Source organism: Eptatretus burgeri, chromosome 15 (genome assembly GCF_056783735.1).
Source record: "Eptatretus burgeri isolate ZD-2024b chromosome 15, Ebu_testis_v1, whole genome shotgun sequence".
NCBI lineage: Eukaryota > Metazoa > Chordata > Myxini > Myxiniformes > Myxinidae > Eptatretus > Eptatretus burgeri.
This window is the reverse complement of record NC_140975.1, coordinates 46,953,920-46,977,322: the sequence shown is the minus strand read 5'-3', so window position 1 is coordinate 46,977,322 and position 23,403 is coordinate 46,953,920. Positions and strand designations below refer to the sequence as shown.

The 23,403-nt window shown below is 41.6% G+C and overlaps 1 protein-coding gene across 1 annotated transcript in view; it reads left to right on the top strand.

Moving 5' to 3' along the window:
- TMEM94 (transmembrane protein 94) overlaps window positions 1–23,403 on the top strand; it is a 169,887-nt gene that overhangs the window by 118,482 nt on the left and 28,002 nt on the right. The window contains exons 21-26 of the mRNA XM_085858417.1: window positions 4,245–4,348; window positions 4,443–4,542; window positions 6,187–6,295; window positions 15,127–15,346; window positions 15,748–15,825; window positions 16,017–16,102. Coding sequence (XP_085714543.1) covers window positions 4,245–4,348; window positions 4,443–4,542; window positions 6,187–6,295; window positions 15,127–15,346; window positions 15,748–15,825; window positions 16,017–16,102 — 697 coding nt within the window. The remainder of the gene's footprint in view (window positions 1–4,244; window positions 4,349–4,442; window positions 4,543–6,186; window positions 6,296–15,126; window positions 15,347–15,747; window positions 15,826–16,016; window positions 16,103–23,403) is intronic.

Genomic DNA, 23,403 nt, shown 5'->3' with positions numbered 1-23,403 from the left:
GTCTGGTTGATCAGTGCCCCAGGCGAGATACTCTTCTCGTCTTGGGGTATTTCAATGCATCGATTGGAACTGAAAAGGATGGTTATGAGACATGTTGGTCCACATGGGTCTGGAACTGTGAACCAGAATAGCACCAAGTTCCTTAACTTTGCAATAAGTCATGGACTTAGGGTGGCTGGTTCATGGTTTCAGCACCCAGAGGCTCATTTCTGGACTTGGTATTCCAATGCTGGTGGTGTGGCAAAGGAGATTGGCCACGTGCTCGTTTATGGTCGCTGGAGGATAATCCACAACTGCAGGGTATACCCGAGTGCTTAGTTCCTCAATACTGACCACAGGTTTGGAGCAACTCTGGAGTTGCAGCTAAAATGCAGGAAAATGGTACCATCCCAGCCGAGGCTGCATGTTGGCAAGTTCAAGGATGACAGAGTTGAGCTGAGGGGTTTGCGAATAGGCTGAGTGGAGATTTGTGGGGTTGGAGTGCTTTGGGGGGATCCTGAAGAGTTGTGGAGTGCCTTCAAGACCACCGTCCTTGATGATGCCGGTGGATGTCTTGGAACTCACCGTAGGGCGAAGAAGAATTTTGTCTTTCAAGAGACACTGGATACCATTGACCAGAGTCGCAGGGCCAGGCTGAATGGTAGAGCAGAGCTGTTCAGGGAGTAAAACTGTATGTGCACTAAGGGGGGACAAGGAGGCCGATGTGCAAGGAATCTGAGGGGGTAGAGCATCACCTGTGGTCAATTGATTCTCGGCCTGCTTACAGGGGAATTTATGCATTGCGTTCCTCCAAGCCCGTTCCTCGGTGTACTGCAGTTAGAGCAGAGGGTGGTAGGCTCTCGACAGAGGAGTCCGAAGTGAAGGCCCTCTGGGCTGGTTACTTTGAGCGGCTGTACCAGGCTGATCCATCAACTGTCGAGTTGGATGCCAGGGTTTTTACTATCCCTATTGCTGGCTGACCCTCCAATCAACTGTGGTCCACCTTCGTTTGTGGAAACATAGACTGTGGTGAACCGGTTGAAATGAGGTAATGCTCTTGGGATCTTTGGCATCCATGCTGAATTTCTCAAGGCTGGTGGAAATGCTGTGCTCGTGTCACTACATGCAGTTCTGTACTCTGTCTGGAACACAGGCATCCATCCAAACTGACTGGAAGAGGGGCCTTGTTGTCCCTCTCTGGAAAGGGAAGGGTGATCACCAAGACTGCAACAACTACCGAGGGGTGACGCTGCTCTCAGTGCCAGGCAAAGTCTTTGCTCAGACAATTTTTGATAGGGTTCGCCACCATCTGCTTGAGCACCAGTGCCCAGAGCAGTCAGGCTTTTCACCAAAGAGGTCAACGATTGACCGTATCCTTGCTCTTCGGGTCCTCACCGAACACAGACGAGAGTTTCGATGAGCTTCTTGCAGCCTATGTTGGTCTCTGTTAAGCATTTGATTCAGTGAATTGGGATGCCCTCTGCAGGATTCTTGGCTTCGTGGGGTGCCACCAAAACCGATCAACCTGATGTCTGAACAATACTCTGGTGCTGAGATTGCTGTGAGATGTGGTAGTACAATCTCTGACATTTCCAGTTATTGGAGTTCGTCAGGGGTGTGTCCTGGCCCCCAAACCTTTCAGCACTTGTATGGACTGGATTCTGGAGAGGATGTCGGAGAGATCAAATTGTGGTGCATTGTTTGGGAATGTCAAGATCTCTGACCTTGATTTCGCAGATGATGCAGTCATCTTTGCGGAGACTCTGGATATCCTTTTGGTGGCCCTTGAGGTGCTGAATGAGGAGTCGGAGCCACTGGGATTACGGGTATCCTGGGTGAAAACTAAAGGCCCAGTCACACCTTAACGTTTTAACCAGCAATGGCAACGTATTAAAATGTATGTAAAACACTGGCTTACGTTGAACTTTTGATGTTTTTTTTAAAGATTCGGATGTATTCATAACGACTTGGTCTAATGCGCAACATATTAGTAACGGACACAGAACGTTTCGTTGTGTTATAGATAACTTATACCAACGAATGCTGAACCTGTTGTCGGCCTTCACAACCTATGCCCAACGATAGTCTAACTTAGGCATAGCGCGCTGCACGCATCGCCGACGATGACGTGGCGTAGGTTATGAAAAGGCTGCCGCACAACGATTCATATCATAACCGCCGCAGAAATGGAACTGTCAACATCGCAGTCACACCTTGGCGATCTTGCCAGCGTATGCCGACCTCTGAAAAATGCATCTAAAACATTGGCGCACGTCGAATACGGTATGGGTAAGTTTGGTATGCTTGAATAGAACGCTAAAGTACGCTATCATATGTCGTAGTAAGTGGAGTACGTCTTGTAATTTTAAACATGTTGAAAATTTTACGACGTACTTTCCGTATGACACACGCTCCGCATGCGATGGGAATAAGTTGTACGCACGATATGCGATCGTTGACACACATCGACACACGTTACTTGAAAGGTACTCATAAGTCGAAACGCGTCAAGGTAATGGTTAGCGTCAGTGTTCCAGACTCCCGGTTTTTTTTCTTCGGTATGACAGTGTTCAGTGTACAGTGCGGTTATGATTTAAATCGTTGAGCGGCAGCCTATTAATTATATTATATTATAACCGCACTAGAAATCGAAGTGTCAAAATTACCATCATACCGAAGGAAGGAAGAAAAAAAAACAAAAAAAAACAGGGAGTCTGGAACACTGACGCCAACCATTACCTTGACGTGTTTCGACTTATGAGTAACTTACAAGTAACGTGTGTCGACGTGTGTCAACGATCGTGTGACGTGTCTACAACTTATGGCCAGCGTTCTGCGGAACGTGTTAGTCATACTCTGGCATAAGTCTTAAAATTTCAAGCATGGAAAATTTGAGGACAACCGAAAAGTACAACGTTTAAAGCCAGCATACAACGACGGATGGCAGTGTACCAGCGTTTTCGACAAATTTTCAAAAAAATCGGCATAAGCTGGCTAAAACGTCAAGGTGTGACTGGGCCTTAAGATTCATATATATGTGTGTGTATATATGTATATATATATATATATATATATATATATATATATATATATATATATATATATATATATATATATTTGTATAAATATAACGAAAGAAACACACTGACCTTATGACATGACGCTTATGTCATGTACATAAATTATACCAACACATCACCTCCAGAATAGGAGGCTTCCGTGTGATACTCATCAAGCCTTTGCAGACTGAGCTTAAAGCCTGTGGTCATGAATTGACAAAAACAGAGATTTCTATCTGGATTTGGCCCTTGTGGGCTCATCAGGACAACATACTGCTGGTCGTTTTTTTGTGACCATATGCGGCTCATCACTATAACTGAATTGAACCCTCTAACCTGACGAGGCAGCAGGGCACAAATCGAGTTCCATTATAGCGATTGCTGCACGACCTGCCAGCAAAACGTGTCGCCTGCGATGCAAGCAAATTGTCTCTGCAATGCTGATCACAAATCAGGAGGTTTGCAGTCAGGAATATTAAATTTAACCAAAGAAGCACACTTGTCCTGAATTAATTTTTTCTACATCTCTTACAATATTAATTTTATTTCATTTTAATTTTATACTTCAAAACTGTGGAACACATATCACCTTCTTAACGCTTCCAAAAATCCACATTTTTGCAGTACTTGGACATGTTAACTAAGGTGAGATGTATAAGACTGCGTCAACGGTGCCAAACTTCTCGATTTGTTTTTTTTTACATGACCTTTAAAATCATTATTTTATTTCAATTGAATTGTATACCTGAACACTATATGGGATAAGGTGTTCTATGAACTTTCTAGTTGTTAGTGTTGTTATTATCCATGTTTGTACTCGGAAATGCCATAAATATTTTAAGGGATGAATGAACATAGTGCAGAGTGAATTGTCGCATAAGACATAATATGCCAGGAATTTTGAGCTGGACAACTCACTCAGATGTGCTCTGACACACTTTGTTACAGTTTTATTGTCTTGCTACTAATTAACTCCGTATTTAACTTGCTAATCGATCTGACTGCATCTTAATGAGGTCCTTTTTGTACTCAATTATTTTGACTTGCATATTGGCATGGATTATCGCTGAGATGCCCTTTAATCACTGAGATGCATGGTATTTGTGTATTATATCCATCATTATTTATGCTCGTGTTTTAATTTTCACAAGCACTCTGGATGTGCTAAATTGACCCATATTCCCTTCTCATATGTGTGCCTTCTAGATGGAGAGACCCAGCAGCTTCTGGAAGAAGAAACGCATTCAGATGTGGTCAGTTACCCTCCCACAGACAGCGATGCACCCAGCATCGTGGAGTGTTCCAACAGGGTGCGTAATCCTTGCAAGACTTGACAGACACTCAAGATTTATTTCTTTGTAAGACTTTAGTGTGGGTGTTTGCAGTGAACTTGTTCCACCATAGGCGAAACTCCCGAGGGGCATCGAGAATATAAGACCGCATCTGGCGAACATCGACAATGTCCCATTGCTTGTTCCTCTCTTCACTGACTGCACACCTGACAGTGAGTGATCCTTGTAACCTTGTTGTTTGAAGGCAAAAATCAGTTTTGTTCTATAACTGAACTATCCAACCAGTGTTATAAATTTAGCTTAAGTTTTTGGGAGAGAGGAGTGGGTGGTGTTAAGGAGAGGAGTGTTGAGTATAACTGATTAAGTGTAAGAGCATGAGGATGATGATGTTCGCAAAGACTTGGTAACTTAATAGGGACACTGCAATGCTAACAAAGCACATTTAATATGAGATGTATGTCTGAATAAAAACATCCAATAGATCTGGGAATTTTTTTAAGTGTTTGTTCATATTATAGCAGCCATGGCCCGTTCCAGCTACCCGGTTCGAGTTTTGGCGGGTCGTGTCAAAACGACAGTAACTGCCAGCAAAGTCTGATCTCAACTTATGTCTTGTAGGGTATGATCAGTTCACTCCGGGGCAGCGCTTCTCCATGCTAACGAGGGCCAACAAGGCCAACAAGGCCAAAAAAAAAAAGACATCCGTTGATGTCTCCTCTCTGAGGTAGACTGGTCCATAAAATTCAGAATTAAATTCTATTCCCAGTGACTTGCGATACAATCTGGGTGTATGGTATTGACTCACCGTTGCCAATTACCTCATAACGGGTCTTTCTTAATCACCTCAGAAGAACCACAACAACCAGAATTCCCACCCTCCCCCCCCCAACCGAGACCAGGTATATTTATTAATCGAAGCATTGGTCACGGGGAGGGATGACAAGAAACAATGTACACCATACAATCAGTATGTAATAAATAAACCCCTTACCCACTACAGATTATACGTGCCCTTGGTATCAAGCGATGAACGAGATTCCTTAAATATCCTATGCCTTAGGGCCCAATGAAGCTCACCACAGGAGATAGACAGACAGACTAAACAGGAAATACCCAAGCCGTGCTGGTGTGGCACAGCTGGTCAGGATGCAGGTCGGTCCCCTCACAGTTCAGTCAGCACACTGTCCCCAGGCCAGGGAGCACACGGACAGAAGGATGAAAGGTGTGGCTGGCTGAGAGGGGATTTGATGCAGCAGGACAGCCTTCCAAAATGATACAGCCTGTTCTGTGCCGATTCCGGGAAACAAACTCCTCACCCGTCTGATGTACATGATTTTAAAGGCTCTGCCCCCCCCCCCCTTCCACCATCAGTCCTGATGTGCTTCACCCTTCCCCTCTCATTTGTGATTGAGCTGGAGCCCAGTCTGGGGGCAGAATGATCCCTCAAAACCTGTCACTCAAACAACTCTGAGGTAATTAGCGTGACAGATGTTGCCTTTCAGTTCTCCCGCCAAAAGTGTTGCGTCCAGGCCTCAGACGCTTTAAAACAACATAAATGAGGGATCCCAAAGGGTAAAACATCAACAAATAGGTCAAAGGGATAGTGGTTTTGGAAACAGCCAATACGGCAGGTGGAGTCATCTGTCCAGACATAATAGACACGTTTTTGGAAGGTAAACGTTGGCACTGAGTGTTTGCTTGCTGGTGTGGATGTGGGGTGGGAGTGTTAAATGTTTATGCTGGGCTTTTAGGTGGTGCGGGCTGATTTTGTATTATGATCAAATATTTCAAGGTTCAAAAAAAATTGCCCCTTCAGTTTGAGTAGTTAATCTCATGTCCATTTTTGTACCCGTCAGAAATTTGTGAGATGGTGCAGATAATGCAGGAGTATGGGGAAGTCGTTTGTTGTCTCGGCAGCTCAGCAAATGAGAAAAACAGCCATGTTTTCCTGCAGAGCAATGTCAGGTGAAATGCTGCGTTGAATTCGGAGATATTTCGTGTTAATGCCAGTTTCTTTTTTATTTTCTTCCTCTTCATCTGTCTTGGTACTTGTCAACTCACCGTGACTTGCATATTTACCCTCGGGCATTCTTCCTTGTGAAAATTTCCTGTGTCTATGTAACACTGACAATCGGTAAGACATGTAATGAAAATGCTGGCCTGACATTGACACTCTTAATTCCATTAAATGCAAAGATTGTGCAAACGTTGGCTATTCTGCTTTCATAACAGTTGGAAGCCGTTGCTTTGTATTTTTGCCATTTTTAGATTTATATACCATGATATATTGGAACAAATCGTCCAGGGGATAATATAATTAATTTGTCATGAGGTAGATAGTTATGTCCTTTAATATGCATGTTAAGAAAGGCATTTTTGTATTTGTGTCGAGAGGAATTGTCAGGGTCAATTGTGTAAAGAGTGTCCCCTCCCCACCCCCCCCCCCCCCCGCTCATCTTCACCCCCTCCCTATTATTTTGATAGTCATTCATCGGTTGCCCAGCTCGCGCTGTATCCAATGAACTTTAAAAAGCAATGGAACCTCACGAGAACTAACGGTCTTGAAGAGGAAGGCTGAGATGCGTGTGCATGCCATTTGGGACCAGCAGCCAATGGTATTGTTATGAATTTCGGTCCGCCCGGCGTGCGATCAGCCACGTAACTCAAATCGCGACCGCGTCGCCCACCGGAATGGACAATTCAGTTGTGACCCTCCTTGGAACTACCGCCAGGAGCTAGTCACGGGTGGGTCTTTCGACCACACCACAATCGTGCCAATCGGCCACCCGCACAGGATAGGGTTGTTCGCCAAACTCGACCTACCTAAGTACCTACGCGAGTAGTTAACCGGGCGACCGTACCTCGCCGCTGGCCGGCCTAGGACACGAACCGCTTAAGCGGTCCGTTCCGTACTTCAGTGCTAACCGAGCAGTGTTATCGCCGGCCCCGACGGACGTGATTATTTACCGGGTGCTTACACCCCTCCTACCAATTCCTTCCGTGATGCAAGATGGAACTTTCAAACAAGGGAAAGGACGCAACGAAGCGGGGAACAGTTCAACAAGCACATATATTGCACACTCAGACAAGCACGTATTTTACAGCCATACAGTAAATCATGCACATACACAGTGAAAGCAAGCAAAGGTAGAGTTACAACCAAATAAAGTGTCTTTATTTCACATGCACACTTAGACAATTCTACTTATAAGACGGCGCCATCATATGCATTTACACAAAAGCAAAGAAATGCCACCCTCACAGACAAGGGTGGCAGACAGGTCCGTGGACCAAATGTACGTGGGATCTGGATGAGCGGCCAGGTCCACGAGACAGAGGGGTCTTACCCGCGCCCTCGTGGCGTGATGGCGGGCAAGCCGCGATGTCAGCGTAGCTGCGCCTGGCTTTGTGCCCCTGGCGTGGCCGGTGAGCTCTCTCCGGCGTTCTCCGCGCAGGCACGTGTTTCACCGTCGGCACCACGGTTGGGGAGGGGAACGGACGGGGTTACCGGCGCTTTCTTAGCGCGGAGCTCGGTAAGGGAGAGGGGAATTGCTGACGCTCCGTCCAACGAGTTGACGCTCTGGATTGCACTGGCTCCAGCGAACTCCTCCTGGCTGTGGCCTCCACTATGCCCCTTCTCCGGCCCGGTCCCCACTCAGCCCTCTGGTTCGCCTCTGAGCCCTCCTCCGCGTCCCTGCTCCACTCAGCAACTCGCCCTCCTCGCCCCTCAACTTCGACCTGAGCTCCGAGCTCCTTCCTCTCCATCGATCGGCCCCCGTCTGCTTCGCGCTCCGTCTTGTTCTCCAACCCCTCCAGACTGCCTCGAGCTGCATTGTGCTCGCGCTTATATAGGCCGGGGCAGGAGTGCATATGTAAATTTGTGGATCACAGCGGGTTTGGAGGCGGGGCTACACCACCTGATGCTCAGCCATTGGATGGATGAAAAGCGGGCGTGAATCATTCCTGATCCGATTTCTTCTTTGAAAGGATCCCATTCACAACCCATGGCACGACGTTCAGTAGAAAGGCGAAGGTGGTGGGAGTTTGCTGTGGTGGTTTGGGAAGGGTGTTGGTGGTGGTGATTTGGTTGTTGGCGGGCGTTGTTTGAGAGTGGGGGTGAGGCGATGTTTGGGGGGTGGGGTTGTGGAGGTGAAGGGGCTGAAGGTGGTGGTGGTTTGGTGTAGTTGTTTGGGGGTGTTGTTGGTGGTGGCGATTTGGTTGTTGGGGGATGATTGGTCCAAAATAACGACAGAGAAAAGAAAAACGGCTATCTCAAAGGATCACAGCCCTGTGAACATGGAAATTCCCTCTAAACAACGGTGGGGAAATCTAACTACACATATACTTATCGTCATAACTGATCTAAGGTCCTTTATGGTGGTCTGCGAATTCTCACCTAACTCCTTCCAGACCTCGCCAGCCAATAAGGGAGATGAGTGACATCAAACAGGGTCGTTTTCATTACACTCCCCATGGCGACCAATGGTCATTCTGTGCCAGAGCCTCGAGCAGTCTGCACAACATTCTGCACCGGCTTCTCCACCACACCCCACACAAGATTCGGTGAAGTCGTTGAACGAGAGCCATTCAGCCCTCGATGAACGACCGCTGTAGGTCATGCCCCTGTGTTTTGAATCTGAAAGGAAGGAAGTGATATTGCCCCACTCCCGAGCCATTCTGCGACTATGCCTGAATTACCCACCTCAAGCTGTTGTGTGTGTGGGGGGTAACACTGGCCTGCATGTTACAACCAAAACTAGCCAACAGCGCTTGGAGAAACGGAAGGCCTTACCTGTCCACTCCACCCCGTCATGATCTCTAATCTCCCCTTTGTTGGGTAGTCAATCTATCTTCCCTTATTGTCAGTATTTCCGTCGATATGTTTGTCTGTCTGTATATATGTCTGTTCGGTCCAGTGCTCCGTTAATACATTGGCGATTTTGATGAAACTTGGTTGGTAGGTTCATACAATGACCGAGTTGTGTGCAAATGAGAACCGTTGCTATGGACCCATCCGTTGCCTAGCAACGGACCTTTGAAATTTTCAGAAAAATCTCAAAAATTAATTTTTTCGAAAATTAAAAATCGGGTCATGAGCGACTGTGGGCAGTACATTCAGCCATATTGTCAAAAATTTCCAGCCGGATCCTATGAAAACTGTTGGAGAAGATAGACTTTGAATGAACCCTGGTCGAAAACAATAAAAAAACGAACTTCATTATATCTCAGAGACTGAGTCAGATATACATGAAACTGGTATGGTAGGTTCATGTGGTATGTCCTAGTTATGTGTGAGAAAGAACCATTGCTATGGACGCTTTTGTTGGTAGTATCGGCTGAAAAATGACTAAATTAGACTTGATAGACTACCCATGTCCGCCTACCGGCTTGTATTGTGTACTTGTTACTAAATGTTATCACTTAATTTAGGTAGGCAAAAGACTGAGAGAAAAGAGTTTGGTTAAGCACGTTGTCCTTGGGGTTTATTTATTTAATGTTGCTTCAGATAATACTTTCCTTCATGCTTTTCCTGTGAATAAATCTGTTTCTATCTGGTTTTATTCTCGCTCTGACTGACTCACTCCCATTCATCCACTCGTGGATAAATTGGGTTCAATCTGGCAACCATAAACATCAGTTTGCCCTTTTGTGCAGCTGGGTGTGAAATTCCATGAGCCTGTTCGTTTATCTTCACATTAGAGCTGTGATTAAACGGATTAGGCAAAAGGAAAACCTCTTTTAACTGCTCGGTTATCTTCACGGGTCTAATTACTCATGTGTAATACGTGCCTGCCAATAATTTAAATTCCTGCGACTCCGTGATGCGGCATGACACCCATACCAGTGATTCCTGTCTGAAAATGCAGGATTATCTAACTTTGGATATCCACTGTAAGTGCTTTTCATGTCCATTATGTCATCACCTACAACTTTTTGAAACAATTAATGGTCAAAGTACACTTAGATTGGTTTTTAATCACATAATTGTCTGTAATATTTGTTTCTTCATTCCCCTCTTATTGTGTCCAACAGTTACCTCACTGTCTGTCTATACCCTCCAGCCCCTTGCCCTGCCATAATCCTCGACCTTGTCGAGAGAAAAAAAAAACAGAAGTGCTAAGACTTTTATACATGAGAAGAGCAATTGCAACTAACATTTACATCGTGCTGTGGTTGTTTTTTCAATATACTGACAAAGCTGCATACTTTTATGTTTTTTACAGACTTTTAATATTATATTATACTGTTGGACCCTGCTATTCGCGGATTTGCTATTCGCGGACCCCATCTATTTGCGGGTCATATAGTGTGACCTGCTTCGAAATTCGCGCTTCGTGTAATCACTTTTTTTTTTTCTTTTTAATGCACTTCTGGACTGGTCTCCTATATCCACCTGGGAAATTGTAAACCAACATCACACACAGCATTGTATAAAAAGGTGCAAAAACTGATCCCCTTAACTGCAGCCCAATTAGCTTACTGTACTTCCAATCATCAATAAGGTCATGCAATCCATCATCTCAGTTGACATAAAATCATTCCTTTTCTCCAACAGCCTCATCTCAGATCATCAATTTGGATTCGGACGTGGTCACTCTTCCTTGGACATGCTGCTTCAACTCGCCCAACAATGGTGGAGGCTCTCAATATCAGACATGCAATCAGTCTCTGGACATATCTCGAGCTTTTGATACATTCTGGCGTCCTGCCTTGCTCTCTAAAATGTCTGCCTATGGAATCCAAAGCTAACTCTAATCATGGATTACTGACTTCCTCCAATCTCGTAGTTAACATGTGGCTATCATTGGAACCCTTTCATCTCTTCTGCCTGTCAAGGCTGGAGTACCCCAAGGCAGTGTTCTAGGCCCCATATTATTCCTAATCTTCATCAATGATCTCACTGACTCTCTGGAAAATCCTCCTTATCTCTTTGCTGATGACTCCACTCTCTGCCATGATATCTCTCATCCTTCTGACTGACAGACAGGCAGCATCCTCTTCCCTCTCCTCAGACCTTGACAAACTCACAAACTGGTCAAACACAATTTTGCTTATGTATCCATATTGTCCACCCTTTGCGTTCTCCCTTACCCCTCATCGTTACCTGCATCCCTTGTTTGTCCATCTCCGACCACTTTCTCCCTCTGTCCTGCTGTTATTATTTCCCCTTTCTCTTGCTGTTCCCTTTATTATGTTGTGTCCTGATTTGTGCTGTGCAATCGCTCTTCCATGAGCCTAGACCATGTTAAAATATAAGAATTTTTTTGTTTTTGTTTTTTTTAAACAATGCCCCGACATTCGTGCACCCCAACATTCGCAGCACTTTTCAGTTACATATCCCCCGCAAATAGCAGGTTCTGACAGTATACACAAATATGGGATTTTGACTTCCCCCGCAACTTTCAATTTACCCCTGCTAGGAATCTTTGGTCTCCTTACTTTGCTTTTATCTTTCCCCAACCTCCTTTCCATTCATTCACAACTTCTACTGCAGTCCTCTGCTTTTATTATCTTTTATTATCCTTCCTTTATTTTTTAATTCTTGTTATTTTTTGCATCATAACTTCTAGGATCAGGTTATAGGTTACACCCTTGGTCTTCCACGTACTGTTGTTTTGAACTGCTGAGTTATTTCACCCTGCACTCTCACCACACTAACTGATTTATTGTATGGACTGTACATCCTTTGAATTTTACTCATTTATCTAGTGACCCGGATATTCTTAAAACTTGTCATAATCCTTTCCGTCAAACACTATCAAAGGCCTGTTTGAAAGCAATGAAGTTGTTCTAAGAGATATGGGTTCTTTCCTTTAAATAAATGTCTGATATTGAACACTTGGTCAAAGTTAGTTATTGATGGTTATATCTGCACTTTGTGGGGCAGAAGCCTGCTAATTTTTCTGACAGTTCTTTTACGACAAATCTCTTTAGTCACTGGAGTATTTTTGGAAAAAAACTTTACCAGGAATATCATTAATTTATATTTCAGTTGTTGTTAGCTTATCAAAGGCATGTGGAGAAGATGAAATTGTGACATGTGGTTAAAGATGACCAATGGAGAATTTCTCCATGGTAAGTTACCAAAAGTGGTTCTCTGATTCTGATGTATCATACTCTGTTACAGAGTGTTTGTGCTGCTGAAGAATTTTGTTGGCAAGGGTTATACTGCGTGGTTTTTTCATTGCCTTTCCAGCAATAATTATGGCAGGAATTTGGAACTTGGCCATGGTGCCGACAATAACTCATCTACTCTTCGCGAAGGACACAATGGGATCTTTAGCGTCCACCAACTAATGCCAGCAGATGGGATGCTTGTTTAACGTGAATCCAAGGGACAGCCCACACTTTGATGAATCATCCTGCCTGTGAAACACTGGGATGACAGTTTATCACTGGGTTGGGATTCAAACTCAGGCTAGACAGCTTGGAGGAGAGTGTGCGTACCTCTAGTCGATCCTGCCAGCTGCAAAAGTGGTTACAAGAGGAAAAAACAAAACAAAACTAACTTGGAAAAACTCAGAGCTGGTGCAAGTCCCGAAGAAAAGGACATCAGATGGACGTGAAGAATTGCCTGTCCAATTACCCTGCCCTCCATTACATACAAGTTCACAAAAGGTAACAATTTCCAAGTCACGATTGAACTGGACATCAGCCAACCACGAGAGTAAGCATGTTTTAGAAGTGGATACTCATCCATGGTTCACCATCATACAATAAATCACCTTCTGTAAAATTCAGGATAATACAAATTGCATTTGTACCGAGCATTTATTGATAATGAATATAACATTTGACAGCATGAAAACACAACCTTGACATTGCCATAATGTTAACTCCAGCTGTACCAATATATAAAGTGAAGTCACCGATGGTTAAATAGCGACCTTGAAACTATACCAAAGTTATCGCAAGATCAGAGTAAAAAAAGGCATCAGATGAGGGGATACGATCTCACCAAAATTGTTCACTACATATCAAGACGGAGAAAAAAAGGAACAGGGCTGGATATGTAGTGAGAAGAATGCACAAGCACTAGATAATGAGAATAGCAAACTGGAAACCTGGAAGAAGCAGAGAAAGACCAAAGAAGATTGACAGACAAAATTGAAAAAAGGAACTGATACTCTCGGTCTCTCACCTTTAGGGTGGTATGAAAAATGCATCTGTGTAATACGCAAGCTAAATCTTGAACGGTTATTGAAATATCGCGTACACAAGCCGGGTTACCGAGATATTTGCTATGGCAACAGAATTTGGCCAATCACAGCCGTGATGTAATCAGGTTGAAACAATGCCATGAGGAAGAGATAGATATCTGCAAAAGGAAAGATATATGATCAGCAGTTTTTTTAAATATCGCATACACAAAAGTACATGGATGGATAATCAGTCAGTCGGACAGAGCTCACTTTAATGTCCCCCGTCTCCGACCTTGTCGGCTGGGCGGGGGACAAAAAATTGCTGGAGTACAACGACCTCATTGCAAGGAAACAAAAATAATTATAATGATAATAAATAGACCATGTTGAGGGAGTCCTTTGTCTTGCACTGGACTAAAATAGGTTACTCAAGTGAAGCCCTTATTATGTTATGTTCTCTTGTTAGCCTTCTTTTGTTTTTCCCTCTCTCAACTGTATTATTTGGAAAAAGACACTGTTGAGAGAAAATTAAAATAGAACATCCCAACCAGATTTCCTTTGGAAACATTTGCAATTCCTTTGAAGGATTCAAAGTGATGTTGGTGAATTTTTACTCATTTTATATTTATTCTTATTGACAAATGAACACAACTTGGGTTACTGGCCAGCTTGAGATCTCAGGATGTTTGAAACTTGACTATCTTTCACTCGAATGACCACATGCTTCCCAGTTTGCAATTCCTTGTTCATTGAGATTTGAATGCCTGTATAATTGGATGTTTGCTGTTTAAGTAAGTAGTCATGTAGTTGCCTTTCAAGTTTTATGATGTTTTGTGACGTTTTTACAACATACTTTTGGATATGTTGAAAAAGAATTTGAGCTACATTTTATAAATATTTGTTTATATTAATAGCAAATATTATAAATATTAGTGGGTGCCACGCCTTCTCCACTCTTAACCCTTCCCTGGTGTTCGGAGTTGAAATTAACAATGAAACCACTAATGTACACCAACAAATTGATATGTGGTGAATGTTGTAACTCCTGTCAGATGTGCTACTCTTATATCAGAATGAATTTTTGTCTAAAATATGGTATTTGAACACATGTTCAGATAGATGTTCCTGATTGTTCCTTCCTAAATTCATTGGAATTGTAGTGGTTAACCATCAAGTTGAGATATTGCTGGCTATAACATTTGTATAGCTGATGCATCGCAGAACTTAGAAAATCAAAAATATAGCCGTTTCAAACAAAAATAAAATATTTTTTGATGGGAAAGGGAAATTTATAATTGGGAAAATCCATATTTACAAAAATTATTTGAAAGAACCACAGTGCAGACACTTGCAAGCACTACCAACTTCAGGATCTTACAATAGCTCAAAGGCCAATGTTTATGGTGCATGGCCTTCATTAGAGACAATACAAGCTATATGTGCTTAGATTGGTCTTTTTAAAAAAACTTTGTTTGGGCTTTTGCATTTTCAACACTGGCTTTCACAACTTTTTTGAATAATAAAAATCTTGACAAGTCAAAGCAAATCCTCAAATAGTATCGTCAAATGATCTATGATGCAACAGTCTCGTCTCAAACTGGATTGTTGAATTAAACGATGTCGCATCACACTCCCTGCCTTGTTTCTCCTTAGCCTTGCTCTCGATCCGCTCTATCCATCCCGTTGTACCTGGGATGGCTTTAGCTACGGAAGAAGTGCAAATATGACAGCGGCTGCTACCGCGACAGCTGTGGAGGTCATGGAAAATGAGGTTTTGGATCCTCTGCACATTTCAACCTTGCTGAACAGCCTGCCATGCTCAATATCTTTTCAAAATGAGAAGAATATGAGCCTTATAAAACTCGTCAAGCAGGTAAGGCCTCCTGTGGCTTTGAAAGTTTCCATGAATGTATCACAATTCTTGGGGATATATGGTTAGATTTTATTTGTCGTAATGGCTGGAGAATGGTGAGAAAATTCTTTTGTAAGACCTCTTTTCTGTTTTTGCTGGTGTTTATTGTTATAACGATTGTTACAAAGCCCTTTATTCAGTTCCTCCATTTAATTGTTCTGAAACACTGCAATAAGTAATTGCTTCCCAAGTAGGCTGCTTTTTAGCACTATTGCTGTGTTTTGTTTTTCATTTCAATAATGGTTATTTTTGTCCAGTCACCGCCGGTCAGGAATCTGCTCGTTTCCTTTCTACCGAGCGGCATTTAAATGATTCTGTCTTCATAAACGCTGCACCCTTAACATGATATGCCTACTTTGCAGGCTCGACATATGACCAACAGCATGAGAAAGTGCTCCTTGTTCCTCCTGCAGTGCCAGCTATGCATCATGCTTGTTCAAGTATGTGGCCTGCAAAACTATTTAAACAGAAGCTGTATTTATTATAGCTTTAAAACTTGTGCTGCATAATCTCGCACAAGCTGTCTTTTATTTATGTAATACCTCAGTCATACTGCCCTCCGATTATGCCCATCATTCAAGTGATGGTAAGAATACAAAAATATCACTTCTGTTTCATTATTTTATTCCAGGTATTGGCATGTTTCCTCCAGCTTCCTCCACCACTCAGCACCACAGATATTCTCTGGCTTTCTTGCTTTGCTCACCCCCTTATCAGGTATATCTTTCTTTGCTTCTTTCTGCATTTTAAATCTTTTATAAATGTCATGTGATTTGCAAAGTTATTCCCAACTGTGTAACTAATTGCAATTACTTTTTTTATCATATGGACCATTATCATATTCACATTTGAAATAATCGATCAGGAGAATGTATAAGGAATAAGTTCATAGTAAACTAGAATAAAATACTCACACAAACACTCACCGAGGTGGATACCATAAGTCCTGGTAGTTCTCTCTTCCACATCCTGAAACCCACCCACATGTGGAGATAGCAGCCAACAACAGCAACTTACACACACACACACACACACACACACACACACACACACACACACACACACACACACACACACACACACACACACACACACACACACACACACACACACTTCAGCAACTCTACTGTTCCGTAGAGGATGCTGCAGAACAATAGACCACCAACTACTAAACAAGGCTATAAATACTCGAAAACTGCAATAGGAGAAGAACCAATCTGTCCACAGTCCCACATTCATGGATGATAAAGTGCATGCAAATATACAAGATAAATTCCCAAATAATCAAGCTTATTGAGAAAGCAATGGAGCTTTGGAATACCACACGAATCCTGTAGCATTCGGAAGGAAAAATCGAAATACCAGGAGTGAAGATGCAACACGGGATTTTCCAAGGGGAGGGCCTTTCCCCCTCCTGTTTTGCCTTGCTCTAGATCCACTAAGTAACTTTATTAATGAGCAAAGACATGGATACACTCTAACAACCAATCGAAGAACATCCAAAGAAACCAAAAGGGGACACATCTATTTTACATAGATGATTTTAAACTTTTTGCACTGATCAACAAATAATTCCCAGAACAACTGAAATTAGTGAAACGGTGCTCCGACGACATCCAAATGGAATTTGCCCTAGATAAGTGTGTCAAGTACACATTTGTGCAAGGTAGACCAACAAAAACGGGCAACATAAAAATCGACCTAAATACAACGAAGCATAATGCAAATAGCGCACCTCGGAATAGAAGAGTCACCAAATATGATACAACAAAAAATGCAAAACATGTACCAAAGAATACCTGCATAGAACGAGGATGATCCTGAAAACATACCTCTCCCCAAGGAACAAAATAATAGCCATAAACCAACTAGCAGTATTGTTCCAATGCAGCTGCGGAATAGTAAACCCGCCACAAGTGGGAATTGGTACACTAGATATCAAAACAAGGAGATGGCGGCCTGATGGAACTCGAGCAAGTGCACAGAGTGACGACTGTAGGATTAGCAGATTACATGAAAGGTTCAACAGACTACTGAATACAATTTGTTTACAGGCATGAACACAACAAACCTTACTTTCACTCACCTTGCAAAAAACTTCCAAAACAGGTGTGAAATGAAGATGTCGTGCACCAAACCGAAACAGCAACAAATACAGCCCCAATGATTGCAAGAAAGGCATATATATATATATATATATATATATATATATATATATATATATATATATATATATATATATATATATATATATATATATATATATATATATACTGTATGGTATAAATTTTATTCTGGTGAATATATATATATAACAATTGGGAGAAAGACAAGACAGCAGAGAAATATAAAAAAAGAGTTGGGACTGATTGGGATAGACAAAGAAGGATCACTGGAATGGCTAAGAAAAGAAGAGGTCAGCTCAATTACGACAGAGAACAAATCATAAATGCCCAAGACAAAGGACACTACATGAATGGCTTTAGGAAAATGGCAGGACTAAGCAATCAAATTAATGTAGGCTCTGCAAGGTAGAAACAGCACGAGTCGAATGCTATCAGTATGTAAAAACTCATGTCAGAACAGCTGAACATCCAAAGGCACAACAAGGTAAGTAGAGTATTCCACTGGCACATCTGTAGAAACTTTAACATCCCAGTTCCAGAAAAACTCATGAAAATATGAACCAAAAGCAATAATTGAAAATGAGGATGAAATGCTCACGTATCACCAAATAGATCCCATCCAGCATGAACATAGAAAACAAATCACTGCGACCGGACATTGTACTCAGATACAAAAAGGAAAAGAAGGCATCGTAAATTGAGGTTTCAGTACCCAGTGATTTTGATCTAAATTACACAAATTAAGAAAATGACCAAATATCAAGACCTCAAAAATGAAGTGAAAATATCCTGGAAGCTGAAGATTGCCAAAATTGGAGCAACAGGAATGATAAAGAAGAATATTTGAAAGATCCAACAAACCATTCCTGAAAACATTACTACAAACGAACTACAGTAGGAGGCTGCCTGAGGCTCAGTGACAATCCTGAAAAGAACCCTTGGAACAAAACTCTGAGAACAACACAACTTCACAACTTAGCCCATGAATCGAGATCCTTCACTGGAATGAAGGTGGATACTTCGAGTCCTGGGAGGACTCCGTTCCACCTTCTGAAACCCGCATATGGAGATAACGACCAACCACACACACACACACACACACACACACACACACACACACACACACACACACACACACACACACACACACACACACACTTCAGCAACTCTACTGTTCCGTAGAGGATGCTGCAGAACAATAGACCACCAACTACTAAACAAGGCTATAAATACTCGAAAACTGCAATAGGAGAAGAACCAATCTGTCCACAGTCCCACATTCATGGATGATAAAGTGCATGCAAATATACAAGATAAATTCCCAAATAATCAAGCTTATTGAGAAAGCAATGGAGCTTTGGAATACCACACGAATCCTGTAGCATTCGGAAGGAAAAATCGAAATACCAGGAGTGAAGATGCAACACGGGATTTTCCAAGGGGAGGGCCTTTCCCCCTCCTGTTTTGCCTTGCTCTAGATCCACTAAGTAACTTTATTAATGAGCAAAGACATGGATACACTCTAACAACCAATCGAAGAACATCCAAAGAAACCAAAAGGGGACACATCTATTTTACATAGATGATTTTAAACTTTTGCACTGATCAACAAATAATTCCCAGAACAACTGAAATTAGTGAAACGGTGCTCCGACGACATCCAAATGGAATTTGCCCTAGATAAGTGTGTCAAGTACACATTTGTGCAAGGTAGACCAACAAAAACGGGCAACATAAAAATCGACCTAAATACAACGAAGCATAATGCAAATAGCGCACCTCGGAATAGAAGAGTCACCAAATATGATACAACAAAAAATGCAAAACATGTACCAAAGAATACCTGCATAGAACGAGGATGATCCTGAAAACATACCTCTCCCCAAGGAACAAAATAATAGCCATAAACCAACTAGCAGTATTGTTCCAATGCAGCTGCGGAATAGTAAACCCGCCACAAGTGGGAATTGGTACACTAGATATCAAAACAAGGAGATGGCGGCCTGATGGAACTCGAGCAAGTGCACAGAGTGACGACTGTAGGATTAGCAGATTACATGAAAGGTTCAACAGACTACTGAATACAATTTGTTTACAGGCATGAACACAACAAACCTTACTTTCACTCACCTTGCAAAAAACTTCCAAAACAGGTGTGAAATGAAGATGTCGTGCACCAAACCGAAACAGCAACAAATACAGCCCCAATGATTGCAAGAAAGGCATATATATATATATATATATATATATATATATATATATATATATATATATATATATATATATATATATATATATATATATATATATATATATACTGTATGGTATAAATTTTATTCTGGTGAATATATATATATAACAATTGGGAGAAAGACAAGACAGCAGAGAAATATAAAAAAAGAGTTGGGACTGATTGGGATAGACAAAGAAGGATCACTGGAATGGCTAAGAAAAGAAGAGGTCAGCTCAATTACGACAGAGAACAAATCATAAATGCCCAAGACAAAGGACACTACATGAATGGCTTTAGGAAAATGGCAGGACTAAGCAATCAAATTAATGTAGGCTCTGCAAGGTAGAAACAGCACGAGTCGAATGCTATCAGTATGTAAAAACTCATGTCAGAACAGCTGAACATCCAAAGGCACAACAAGGTAAGTAGAGTATTCCACTGGCACATCTGTAGAAACTTTAACATCCCAGTTCCAGAAAAACTCATGAAAATATGAACCAAAAGCAATAATTGAAAATGAGGATGAAATGCTCACGTATCACCAAATAGATCCCATCCAGCATGAACATAGAAAACAAATCACTGCGACCGGACATTGTACTCAGATACAAAAAGGAAAAGAAGGCATCGTAAATTGAGGTTTCAGTACCCAGTGATTTTGATCTAAATTACACAAATTAAGAAAATGACCAAATATCAAGACCTCAAAAATGAAGTGAAAATATCCTGGAAGCTGAAGATTGCCAAAATTGGAGCAACAGGAATGATAAAGAAGAATATTTGAAAGATCCAACAAACCATTCCTGAAAACATTACTACAAACGAACTACAGTAGGAGGCTGCCTGAGGCTCAGTGACAATCCTGAAAAGAACCCTTGGAACAAAACTCTGAGAACAACACAACTTCACAACTTAGCCCATGAATCGAGATCCTTCACTGGAATGAAGGTGGATACTTCGAGTCCTGGGAGGACTCCGTTCCACCTTCTGAAACCCGCATATGGAGATAACGACCAACCACACACACACACACACACACACACACACACACACACACACACACACACACACACACACACACACACACACACACACACACACTTCAGCAACTCTACTGTTCCGTAGAGGATGCTGCAGAACAATAGACCACCAACTACTAAACAAGGCTATAAATACTCGAAAACTGCAATAGGAGAAGAACCAATCTGTCCACAGTCCCACATTCATGGATGATAAAGTGCATGCAAATATACAAGATAAATTCCCAAATAATCAAGCTTATTGAGAAAGCAATGGAGCTTTGGAATACCACACGAATCCTGTAGCATTCGGAAGGAAAAATCGAAATACCAGGAGTGAAGATGCAACACGGGATTTTCCAAGGGGAGGGCCTTTCCCCTCCTGTTTTGCCTTGCTCTAGATCCACTAAGTAACTTTATTAATGAGCAAAGACATGGATACACTCTAACAACCAATCGAAGAACATCCAAAGAAACCAAAAGGGGACACATCTATTTTACATAGATGATTTTAAACTTTTTGCACTGATCAACAAATAATTCCCAGAACAACTGAAATTAGTGAAACGGTGCTCCGACGACATCCAAATGGAATTTGCCCTAGATAAGTGTGTCAAGTACACATTTGTGCAAGGTAGACCAACAAAAACGGGCAACATAAAAATCGACCTAAATACAACGAAGCATAATGCAAATAGCGCACCTCGGAATAGAAGAGTCACCAAATATGATACAACAAAAAATGCAAAACATGTACCAAAGAATACCTGCATAGAACGAGGATGATCCTGAAAACATACCTCTCCCCAAGGAACAAAATAATAGCTAAACCAACTAGCAGTATTGTTCCAATGCAGCTGCGGAATAGTAAACCCGCCACAAGTGGGAATTGGTACACTAGATATCAAAACAAGGAGATGGCGGCCTGATGGAACTCGAGCAAGTGCACAGAGTGACGACTGTAGGATTAGCAGATTACATGAAAGGTTCAACAGACTACTGAATACAATTTGTTTACAGGCATGAACACAACAAACCTTACTTTCACTCACCTTGCAAAAAACTTCCAAAACAGGTGTGAAATGAAGATGTCGTGCACCAAACCGAAACAGCAACAAATACAGCCCCAATGATTGCAAGAAAGGCATATATATATATATATATATATATATATATATATATATATATATATATATATATATATATATATATATATATATATATATATATATATATATATATATATATATATATATATATATATATATATATATATATATATATATATACTGTATGGTATAAATTTTATTCTGGTGAATATATATATATATATATATATATATATATATATATATATATATATATATATATATATATATATATATATATATATATATATATATATAACAATTGGGAGAAAGACAAGACAGCAGAGAAATATAAAAAAAGAGTTGGGACTGATTGGGATAGACAAAGAAGGATCACTGGAATGGCTAAGAAAAGAAGAGGTCAGCTCAATTACGACAGAGAACAAATCATAAATGCCCAAGACAAAGGACACTACACGAATGGCTTTAGGAAAATGGCAGGACTGAGCAATCAAATTAATGTAGGCTCTGCAAGGTAGAAACAGCACGAGTCGAATGCTATCAGTATGTAAAAACTCATGTCAGAACAGCTGAACATCCAAAGGCACAACAAGGTAAGTAGAGTATTCCACTGGCACATCTGTAGAAATTTTAACATCCCAGTTCCAGAAAAACTCATGAAAATATGAACCAAAAGCAAGAATTGTAAATGAGGATGAAATGCTCATGTATCACCAAATAGATCCCATCCAGCATGAACATAGAAAACAAATCACTGCGACCGGACATTGTACTCAGATACAAAAAGGAAAAGAAGGCATCGTAAATTGAGGTTTCAGTACCCAGTGATTTTGATCTAAATTACACAAATTAAGAAAATGACCAAATATCAAGACCTCAAAAATGAAGTGAAAATATCCTGGAAGCTGAAGATTGCCAAAATTGGAGCAACAGGAATGATAAAGAAGAATATTTGAAAGATCCAACAAACCATTCCTGAAAACATTACTACAAACGAACTACAGTAGGAGGCTGCCTGAGGCTCAGTGACAATCCTGAAAAGAACCCTTGAAACAAAACTCTGAGAACAACACAACTTAGCCCATGAATCGAGATCCTTCACTGGAATGAAGGTGGATACTTCGAGTCCTGGGAGGACTCCGTTCCACCTTCTGAAACCCGCATATGGAGATAACGACCAACCACACACACACACACACACACACACACACACACACACACACACACACACACACACACACACACACACACACACACACACACACACACACACACACACACACACACACACACACACACACACACACACACACACACACACACACACACACACACACACACACACACACTTGTGACCTGCCACAACAAAATAAGTCAGAAGTTGCATGGAGAGTATTTTCAGTGCAATGCAGGCAAAAATGTGATGCCATCAAAAATGGCCATTGTAAGGTTTTTTTTTTCTTTGTTTTGTTTTTTTATATGCTTTTTGGACAATTGAACTCCTTTACTTTCTCACTGTGCAAGTTTTATT